At 46.7% G+C, this 10672-nt stretch overlaps 3 protein-coding genes across 3 annotated transcripts; all 3 read right to left on the bottom strand.

Annotated features, from left to right (window-relative positions):
* Window positions 1-70: 70 nt before the first annotated feature.
* Window positions 71-772, bottom strand: LOC110076066 (histone H3). Its single transcript, XM_020787915.3, has one exon. It carries the CDS (start codon window positions 606-608, stop codon window positions 198-200), a length of 411 nt encoding a protein of 136 aa, XP_020643574.1. The 5' UTR covers window positions 609-772; the 3' UTR covers window positions 71-197.
* Window positions 773-1522: 750 nt separating this feature from the next.
* Window positions 1523-3982, bottom strand: LOC110076067 (histone H2B 7). Its single transcript, XM_020787916.3, has one exon. The coding sequence runs from the start codon at window positions 2021-2023 to the stop codon at window positions 1643-1645; it is 381 nt and encodes a 126-aa protein (XP_020643575.1). The 5' UTR covers window positions 2024-3982; the 3' UTR covers window positions 1523-1642.
* On the bottom strand, window positions 3468-4669 carry H1-4 (H1.4 linker histone, cluster member). Its single transcript, XM_020787914.3, has one exon. The coding sequence runs from the start codon at window positions 4601-4603 to the stop codon at window positions 3956-3958; it is 648 nt and encodes a 215-aa protein (XP_020643573.1). The 5' UTR covers window positions 4604-4669; the 3' UTR covers window positions 3468-3955.
* Between the last annotated feature and the right edge of the window lie 6003 nt (window positions 4670-10672).

Below are 10672 nucleotides of genomic sequence, written 5' to 3'. Positions count from 1 at the left end.
TAAACGTGCGTATAGGATTGCACAGCAAAGCACGCTCAGAAGCAAACACCAATAAAGACTAGAAAAAATATTGCACACAAAAAAACGTAAACTTCAGTTCTTTCGAGTGATCATGTAGTGGCTCTTAAAAGAGCCTTTGGGTTTCGTTGTAGGGCTGGGCGGCGGAGGAATGGGACGGAAGCCAGATGAGCAGGGATTTAAGCCCTCTCGCCACGGATCCGCCGAGCCAGCTGAATATCTTTCGGCATAATGGTCACTCTTTTGGCATGAATCGCGCAGAGGTTCGTGTCCTCGAACAACCCTACCAAGTAAGCCTCGCTCGCCTCCTGAAGGGCCATCACCGCCGAGCTCTGGAAACGCAGGTCAGTTTTGAAATCCTGGGCGATTTCACGCACCAGGCGTTGGAAAGGCAGCTTGCGGATCAGGAGCTCGGTGGACTTCTGGTAGCGGCGGATTTCTCGCAGAGCGACGGTACCAGGGCGGTAACGGTGAGGCTTCTTCACGCCGCCGGTAGCAGGGGCGCTTTTCCGGGCAGCCTTTGTGGCCAGCTGCTTGCGAGGGGCCTTGCCGCCAGTCGACTTGCGAGCCGTCTGCTTCGTCCGAGCCATCTCTCTCTTTCCACGAACAAAGACACCAACTGAAAGCTATGCGCCTGGCGAGGAAATTTATATGCGACCCCTAGCTTTTGATTGGCTGCTGCTAGAAAAACGACGGTCCTCATTGGAGCGGTTGAAGCTTCTGATTCGCTCACGCTAGGAAATCCGAAGCTTCATTGGATAGTTTGAAAAGGCCCGCGTTCCTATGAGAAAAATCGCCTGCCTCTTTGGCGCGTACTTTCTCCGTATTACATAAGCGTCCTGTGAAAAAGCAAAGCTAAGCGCTTTATTAAATTTTAAATTAGCAAAACTCAGCAAATAAAAATCAAGGCGCCTCAATTTTTATTCTATTAAAAGTAGCAAATTATTTGTTATTATTTAATGTATGTCGCCATCCCATGCTTTTCAACAAGCATGCTGAAAATATAAAATAGACCGTGGGTTTGTCATGTATCCAAATATGTTTTAAGCCATTTCATAGTTTTTATTCTATGAGGGGACTTAAAAGAGTATTCTGTCCCCTTCGCGAACAATTAGCAGTGAATTTTAAATATTCAAGATACACGCCTACTGAAAACTGAATACTGTACTAACAATACAAGCGAATGAACTCAGCCCTTAAACGGTAGCTATTGGGTGAAATTTATTGAGGAACTTCCTTGGACTGACCAATAATTGTAGAAAGCGGGTATTTCAAAACGTTTTCAGCGGTTGACGGTAAAGACCCGACGCCCTACCCGAAAATCCTACTGTTCTACAAGTTTGCACATGTATTTGAAATCGACGGATGTTATTTGGCCAACGAACTGTAAAAATCATTTGAAATGGATGAGTTCTGAGATTTTTCCCTTGTTTACATTCTTTATTTAGTTCACTTAGTGCTTGTTTAAAGAACCACGGGAAAAAACTATATTCGTTTTCAAAGGTTGATGGAAAACCAAAGTCGTATTTAATGTTAACATTTAAGAATTTGTGAGGAGAGCTCTTTTACTGAAGAGATGGTTGGCTCTTAAAAGAGCCTTTGGGTCAAAATATCGAAGGGAAAATTACTTGGAACTCGTGTATTTGGTGACCGCCTTCGTTCCTTCAGACACCGCGTGTTTCGCCAGCTCCCCGGGCAGCAGGAGCCGCACAGCCGTCTGGATCTCCCGAGAGGTGATCGTGGAGCGCTTGTTGTAATGGGCCAAGCGGGTGGCTTCCCCGGCGATACGCTCGAAAACATCATTGACGAAGGAATTCATTATACTCATAGCTTTCGAAGAAATGCCAGTATCCGGGTGGACTTGTTTCAGAACTTTGTACACGTAGATAGAATAGCTTTCTTTTCTAACCTTCTTCCTTTTCTTATCACCCTTTTTATGCGTTTTGGTCACCGCTTTCTTGGAGCCTTTTTTAGAAACGGGCACCGACTTGGCTGGTTCCGGCATCTTTATACTTCCATACACTCTCCCTAAAGACAGTAAGCGACTGAGTGTGCCTGCCTTTTATATAGTGGCTTCATGCAAATAATAGGATTGAATGTCTTCTTTTCTATTGGATAGGGAACAGCATCGTTACTCTGTTTACATCCTTCCTGATTGGGCAATGTGATACCTTTCTCCTATTGGCTGTTGAGACAAATTCACAAATTCAGCCAATCACAAAACATGACGTCTTTGATGTAGAGGGAAAGGGCTGCAAAGCGAGCGTTAGTAATGTGCTGTCAATTGGGAACCCACTTAGGGCTTTCAAGGTAAATGAAATACTGTATTTACGAGGTTGTTTTACTAGTTCAGATCCTCCTGTGAGCGTCCGTGGCCAAGCGGGGATTCCAGCCCTAGTCTCCAGAGTCCTCGTCCGTCATTCTATCAACTGTACCTACACTGGATACCAAAGCAAGAGTGCAGGCACTTTAAAAACATTTTGAAAGTTCATTTGACAGTCGCTCTCCTACATCGCTAAATGACATGTTGCTTTACATGACGTTGTCACGCTTCTCCACCCGGTAGAAGTTCACCTCCGCGATATTACTACTATCGAATATATATACAGTATATATTTATTTATTCATTTTAGAAGTAAACCAGTGAACCTTGGCAAACGTTTACCTACAGCAAAAAAATATGATTTTTTAACACTTAACATGCCGGAAGTTTTCCGACAGCGGGGAGACACTAAGAAAAATGCGATATCCTTATAAACATACTGGAACCCGATTTTATGCATTCGGATGTTAAGTTGTGCAATCGAGTCAGTGCTGACTAAGGCAACCCTAAAAGGGTTTCAAGGTTTGTAAGATGTTTAGAGAGCGGTGGCAGCAAGGAGTCGAATCCGTGCCGAAGAACGTCTCCAGCGATTCCACACTTGAGTAACTGCATGTTAACCCCCCACCCACATTTACACTCCGACCTATCCAGCTGAGCAAACGCAATAGTACTTAATACACGCCTGCCGCACGCTTACTCACGATCAGTTTAATGAGACGTCCTCCCGAGGACAGTCTTTCCTCATCTCTTCCACAACCAAATCCCCCTCCCTTCCGGGACAATACTTCCAAGCTAGTTTCCTTCAAGGGGGTTCCTCGGACAGTTAGATGGACTCATGGTCCGTCTCAGTAAAAGGAGACTTCCCCCGTTGAAAGCCTAACTTGCGGGAAGTTTTCAAAAGCAGGAAAACGCGTTTAAACTTTAACCACTGATGCTAAGCCTGCGAGGTGTAGCCAATAGTCTCCCGTTGCAACAAAAACGTGACACCTTAAGACTAATTCTAACTTGTTTTATAAACTTTCGTGTACGTACTGTATGGCTGCCCGTTTAATCAAATGCAGTCCCCGTCGGCTGCCATCCACGAAGGATAGCAAGCTGCCAGAAATAGGTTCTTTGCCACAAAGGATCGAAATGTATCCTTTATTAACATTACAAATGAGGACATCGGAAACCAGTTAATAATGGCTACGTAGTAATGTGGTGCTGGCTGGATAGCTCAGCGAGATAAGAGGTGGTTGGGAGTTCAGTTCCCTACTGTGCATCCCAAAAAAAGGCCGGCTAATGTGGCCTTGGGCAAGGTGCAGTCCTAGGACCCCCTCCCCTCCATTCCCGAGTACTCTACTGTACCTGGAGAAAAAAATCTGAAAAGGATCGCCGTAAATCAGAACTTGACAACATAGATGACTTAGTCAAGTTACAAGAACTGTCAAGCTTTGCGGATGCTCGACACCCACCCACCCCCAAAGGTACCGTCCTTCGGCGCAAACATACCCAAGATTGCCCCAAAGAGGGGGAGAAATTAAGTGCCAGGTGCACGACAGCTCTTTTTTTGACGAAATGGGTGGCTCTTAAAAGAGCCTTTGGGTTTTTGAAAAAGTATACGCGAGCCATGGTTTACTTCTTCTTGGGCGCCGCCTTCTTCGCCTTGGCAGCTTTGGGCTTGGCCGCCTTCGGCTTGGCCGTCTTGGGCTTCACGGCTTTCGCCTTGGCGGGGCTTTTGGCTACTTTTTTGGGCTTGACCGGCTTAGCCTTCTTGGGGCTCTTGGCGGCCTTCTTCACCGCGGCCGGCTTCTTGGGTTTCTTGGGGCTCTTTTTGGCGGCAGCGGCCGGCTTCTTGGGCTTCTTAACGCCGGCGGCTGGCTTCTTGGCGGCGGGCTTCTTCGGTTTGGGCGCCTTCTTCTTGGGCGCCTTCTCCTTGCCTTCGGCCTTCTTGCCGATCTTGAACGAGCCCGAGGCGCCGATGCCCTTGGTGTGCACCAGGGTCCCTTTGCTCACCAAGCTCTTCAGACCCAGCTTGATGCGGCTGTTGTTCTTCTCCACATCGTAGCCTCCGGCGGCTAAGGCTTTCTTCAGGGCAGCCAGCGAAATGCCCTTGCGCTCCTTAGAGGCAGCCACCGCTTTGGTGAGGAGCTCCGTGACGCTGGGCCCGGATGCCTTGCGCGCTTTAGCGGCGCCCGCTTTCTTCGCCTTCTTCGCCGGCGCTTTGGCAGCGGCCGGAGGAGCCGCCGCGCTCACGGCTACGGCAGGCGCGGTTTCGGACATGGCAGCTGAGACGAGCACACACGACGAACCCCGAAAGAAGAAAAAAGTGAGCTCAAGTAGGTCAGCCGCTGTTTATTTATAGAGAGGCGCCGCCTCGTGATTGGTCGGCTGCAGAACCCGCCCTGCTGCCAGGCTGAAGGGGCTCTTCCGACCGCTCAGTTTTGTGTTTCTTTCGAGTTAATAAACCGCAAATTTCACACAATGCCTGCCACCAAATAATCAATTCTTTTAACAGGGGGGAAGAGCAAGGGGTGCTTTCTCTCCGTTTCGTTTTTGAAAGAGAAAAATGGAAGGGAACGATTTTAAAAGAGCTCTAAATCCCTTGATGCAGGATCTGGGAAGACCTTGAAGCAGCGAAAGTTTTGTTTTTCTTTGTAAATTAAAGCTATGCAATCTCCAAAATCAACGGGAAAACGATGCAGGTCCCATCTTTAGATAGTAATCTCGGTGGCGGGACATATTCGGAGTATTTTGTGCCAATATTCTCGCTGTAATTAGACTTCAAATAGGCAGAGGTAACACAAGACTTCCACAAAGTAGAAGCACCATTGCTAATCAGCAGAGCCCTAACCCACTCACCAGTTCCAGATAAAAGATCTCGAATGTGATATTAATATATAGTTAAGACATCGTAATCTGGACTGAAAATTAATGTATTGATCATGTAAGATCCCCGACCCGGTTTTAGAGATTAATTTGGAAATAAATACTTCAAAGTAAGAAATTGACTGGCACACTTAGACATCTCACAGCTCGCTTTTATGTAGATTTAGGATACCATTCTAAGAATAATCAAAGTGCAATAAATTCTTTTTTAAAGATCAAATCACTTGCAAAATACCTTTTGGGTATTTTTGGTGGTCTTTAGGTTTCCAAATGAAAGTGGCTGGTTTATGACTCGCCCTCACCATGTATTCTAGCTGAGAAAAAAATCCGCCTTTGTTTTCCAAGGAATATATTTCTGCTTGCTAGGGAAACTTTAATACTCACAAACGAATTTCAGTGTTTGCTCATGGCCCTATAATTACTGTAAACAGGAAACCCCACAAGTGAAAATGTGTTTTTAAAAAATAAGATAAGGCTGGCATTAAGAAAGACCCGTGTACCCTCACAACAGAATTGCAGCAGGAGCTGTCGTGGATGTTCAGCACCATCCGATTCAGTAAAACGTTATTTCCTACTACTGTACTTCCAAGACAAGATTCAGGCACACTGTATTTATATTCAGTTGGAACAATGACTATATGCCACACGGTCTATTAATAGGCCCACTGTGGATGCAGTTCTGCAGAGTAGTCCGTTTGAGTTGAATACTATTTGCATCCAGGGAAGTGTACCCGAGAGCTTAGATCCCATGCATATCTGATCGGCAGTAAAGCCTAATGGACCAAGTCGGGGCAATACATGACTGTTTTAATAGCTTGTTACATTACATCCATCCGTTTCCCTAAAAGGTTCCCAGAGGCCGGACTGACTCCCGTGTCCGGTACAGTAATGTTTTTTTCCCCTAAAGAAGCAGGTGTTCATCTCTCTCAACATGTTGTCAAAAGAGGCGGGGGAGGAAAAGGAAAAAAAGGAAAAATATGGCAGCACTATAAAGACTAACAGATTTATTTCGGTGCAACTGAAAAAAAAATCTGCTAGTAAGACAATACAGTATTCTTCTCCCCTTCCACCATCATGGAAGTCAGTGCGTTGGACCCACGTTGTGTAATCAAAGGGAAAAGAGTGTGTGCGCGCGCGCGTGTCTTGCGTGTGCCTGCGTTTAAGCAGCGGACTGTCGGCGCTCCTCTGTAAACTTTTGCATTTTCCTGGCAGTGGCACTACGTCGTGGAAGGCTCGAAAGGACCCGCGTTTCTTCGGAAAGGGCAACTAGGCGGACATGGTCCGCATTTAGAGGACCTAACGCAGGTTAGAGGTGTTCGCACAACAAGTCACCTTTTATGAGCCCAAGAGGACGCCAGCCGCTTCTGTCCCGCGGCCCCAAAGCAGCAGCGAAGGCGAAAAGCTGACAACTTGGGCGATTCCGTCGGTCGATCCGGCACAAAAGCGAGGGTGAAGGATGCTCGTGGGCGGTCCATTTGGGCGCCCCCCCCCCCAGCAAGAGCGCGAGTTTTCAAATCGGGACCTCCTCCAATGAGCATCGAGTTTCGAGTCTCAGCCAATGGCGAGGCCGACCGAGCGGCTTCTAACTGGGCCTCCCAAGCGATCCAGCGCCCAACTTTCCCCCGCTTTCTTCTGGGGGAAGAGTTGGTGAGTGGGGGGGGGGGGGTGCGCAGGTGGAGCCCCAGAGGCAATGGGGTGCTTGCAAACCCCCCTGCCCCCCGCTGCCGACGCGCCCCCCACCCACGCACCCCCAGCCGGCGGCGAGGCGCCTGGAAAGCCGCTGCCGGCGAAGATTGTCCACAAGCGCCCTTCCGCTGCGCCTGGGCGAGGGGCCGTCGTGCCGAAGGAGGTTCCGTGGCGAGAGGGGTCAGCGCTCGGCTCGCCCGGCGTCCCTCGCCATCCCTCCGCCCAACGGCCCCAAAGAGAAACCCAAAGGCTCCTCTGGGATCCACTGCTCGATCCTAGGGTAGTAATTTTAAAGCCCTGCTGTATACACACTACTTCGTGCGCCGCCATTTTAAGGAAAAGAGGAAATCCTCAGTCTAAAGTCGTAGAGGTTGAAACAGGGGACACAGGAAAGCTTTATTGCCTTTTGAGATAGATAGGTGTTGTCATCATAATTTACTTGATAAGTCTAAAGAGCCCGCTAAGAAGAAATAATGAAAGGCAGAAAGCTAGAATGTTTTTGGTCATGCACTACAGTGAGTGGGGTGAGGAGTATATATCCTGGAATTGCTCCTTGCTGGTAAAATACTGTAGATGGAAATGTGCAAGGAAGGGAAGAGCTGATGGAATGGAAAAGTTGGGGGGCTGCTCTGGGTACAGCCCCATTGTTTGGATGTTCTGTATCCAACCAAAGTTAGGAAGGCCAAGGTCCCCTCCAGTAGGAAGGAGGAGCTAGTCCCTTATTTATGACTCATGATTCTTATTGCCTAAAAGTAGTAGGGGAGGTCCCACCATACCCTAGTTTTCTGTCCTGTTGCCTCCCTAACTGTTGGCTATAGTGAGGGGCTCGTGGGACTTGCGGTCCATTGGCCATCTGGTGAGCCATATGTTTTCATTCCTGCTTTACAATTCCATGAGAAATCCTAGAAAAGTCTTCATGCATGGCAAAACTTCAAATAGAGCAAAAGATTTTGTACAGTTCCTACTGTATGTGCCAACAATGTGGACTTTTCAACAGGCCTGGGCTGATACGAATTACGGCTACATGACCTTCAAGCTCATTTGGAGAAGCCCTCTTGGTGGTACCATACAGTTCTCAGGTTTATTCTGCAATCATCCATAGCAGGACATTTAATGTGGTGCCACTACATGAAATGTGCTTCCCTCACAGATTCAACATGCTTCTACAACTTTTAATTCCAGATGCACATTGAACATACCTATACAGTATGTACAGATATTTCCTGCATAGCCTAATGTACCATACATCTCATGGGCCACATAAATGTTGTATGTCAATCTGTAAGTGCCATGTTATTGTATACCTTAAAATGCTCGAATCTCCACCATTTACAAGTACTCATAAATAAATCCTGTAGGCCTAAGAGCTTACAGAGGCACAGATTCTGAGTGTGACAACATTACTGCAAGGAAGGGGAACAACTGCTCTATATCAGACAGGAAAGTTCCGCTCCCAATTGTTAAAATCTTGTTGCTTAGTGTAGTGAGTTCTAACTAGAATAGGCCCACTGAATCAGTAGAGATCAGTTGAGTCATCTCTTCCATAAGTTTCAACAGGATTTCAAGCCTTTGAGATGTAGAAGGGTAAGTAACTGCATTGCAAGTTACTTTTTGCCCTCAGAGTAAATGAAACCACTGTTCTCCCACTTAAACAAAGATACACTGGAGAATAAAGAAATGTAAACAGAGGAGTGTAAATTGTTCCTTTCTAAACACCACTCTGTCACCAAGTCTTGCTACAGACAGCCTCCTGTAGGCCCCTTTCTTTCATCTCTAGGCAGAAACTAAGTGGATTCATAGTATCTGACTTTTGATTAGCCTCTTTGCTGTCATCAATTGTTTTTCTCTGAATCAGTGCAGCCACTTCCACGGGCCATCAGTTATTTTCCATACCTCTCATCATAGCAGATGATACTGTGCTTTAGGAGTTAAAATTTTTGTTGTTGTTTAGTTGTTAAGTCGTGTCCAACTCCGTGACCCCATGGACCACAGCATGCCAGGTCCTCCTGTCTTCCACTGCCTCCCGGAATTTGGTCAAATTCATGTTGGCTGCTTCGGTGACCCTGTCCAACCATCTCGTCCTCTGTCGTCCCCTTCTCCTCCTGCCTTCACTCTTTCCCAACATCAGGGTCTTTTCCAGGGAGATTTCTCTTCTCATGAGATGGCCAAAGTATTGAAGCCTCAGCTTCAGGATCTGTCCTTCCAGTGAGCACTCAGGGTTGATTTCCTTCAGAACGGATAGGTTTTATCTCCTTGCAGTCCAGGGGACTCTCAAGAGTCTCCTCCAGCACCATAACTCAAAAGCATCAATTCTTCGGCGGCCAGCCTTCTTTATGGTCCAGCTCTCACTTCCATACAACAGTACTGGAAAAACCATAGCTTTGGCTATGTGGACCTTTGTCAGCAAGGTGATGTCTCTGCTTTTAAAGATGCTGTCGAGGTTTGTCATCGCATCTCTCCCAAGAAGCAGGTGTCTTTTAATTTCATGGCTGCTGTCCCCATCTGCAGTGATCATGGAGCCCAAGAACGTAAAATTTGTCACTGCCTCCATATCTTCCCCTTCTATTTGCCAGGAGGTGATGGGAACAGTGGCCATGATCTTAGTTTTTTGATGTTGAGCTTCAGACCATTTTTTGCACTGCCCTTTCACCCTTAAGAAGTTCCTTAATTCCTCCTCACTTTCTGCATGTAAGTTAAATAAGCAGGGAGACAATATACAGCCCTTTTGTACTCCTTTCCCAATTTTGAACCAATCAGTTGTTCCATATCCAGTTCTGTTGCTTCCTGTCCCCCATAGAGATTTCTCAGGAGATAGATAAGGTGGTCAGGCTCTCCCATTTCTTTAAGAACTTGCCATAGTTTGCTGTGGTCCACACAGTCAAAGGCTTTTGTGTAGTGAATGAAGCAGAAGTAGACGTTTTTCTGGAACTCTCTGGCTTTCTCCATAATCCAGTGCATGTTAGCAATTTGGTCTCTACTTCCTCTGCCCCTTCGGAATCCAGCCTGTACTTCTGGGAGTTCTCTGTCCACATACTGCTGAAGCCTGCCTTGTAGGATTTTGAGCATTACCTTGCAAGCATGTGAAATGAGTGCAAATGTATGTTAAAAATTAGATGGCTGCTAATATTACCGCAGCGTGGTGGCGCTGCAGGTTAAACTGCAGAAGCCTCTGTGCTGCAATGTCAGAGGACGAGCAGTCGTAGGATTGAATCCACGTGACAGAGTGAGCTCCCGTCGCTTGTCCCAGCTCCTGCCAACCTAGCAGTTCAAAAGCATGTAGAAAAGCAAGAAGATGGTACCACCTCGGTGAGAAGGTAACAGCGTTCTGTGTCTAGGTGCACTGGCCACATGGCCATGGAAATTGTCTTCAGTCAAAAGCTGGGTCTATGGCTTGGAAACGGGGATGAGCACCGCGCCCTAGAGTGGGACATGACTGGACTAAATGTCAAGGTGAACCTTTACGTTAATGTTCTTTAACAGACAATACATAAATTCTTCCTTGTAATATTCTTATTTTTAGGGGGAACACCATTTTTATTAGTCAGTGTACAGAAGAGCTTAATATTTGCATAGTGTCAGATACAGGAAGAAAATGCTGGGGGAAAACTGGGTAGAACAAAAACGGTCTCAATTGGCATCACCTTGCTTGTGATTGCTATTTCACAGTTATCTTTTCTTTGTAAGCTGTCCATAAGCAACACTTCAGATCAATATAATATCTTACTAGACACAGGAATAGATGCCGTCCTTCTGTGGATTGCTTCCTCTGCTTCCATT

The sequence above is a fragment of the Pogona vitticeps genome, chromosome 5, assembly GCF_051106095.1.
Source record: "Pogona vitticeps strain Pit_001003342236 chromosome 5, PviZW2.1, whole genome shotgun sequence".
NCBI lineage: Eukaryota > Metazoa > Chordata > Lepidosauria > Squamata > Agamidae > Pogona > Pogona vitticeps.
The sequence above is the reverse complement of the archived record's forward strand: the minus strand, read 5'-3'. Positions and strand labels throughout refer to the sequence as shown.

Excerpts from the sequence above, each read along its gene's own strand:
- LOC110076066 (XM_020787915.3), bottom strand. The coding sequence starts at position 608 with ATGGCTCGGACGAAGCAGACGGCTCGCAAGTCGACTGGCGGCAAGGCC.
- LOC110076067 (XM_020787916.3), bottom strand. The coding sequence starts at position 2,023 with ATGCCGGAACCAGCCAAGTCGGTGCCCGTTTCTAAAAAAGGCTCCAAG.
- H1-4 (XM_020787914.3), bottom strand. The coding sequence starts at position 4,603 with ATGTCCGAAACCGCGCCTGCCGTAGCCGTGAGCGCGGCGGCTCCTCCG.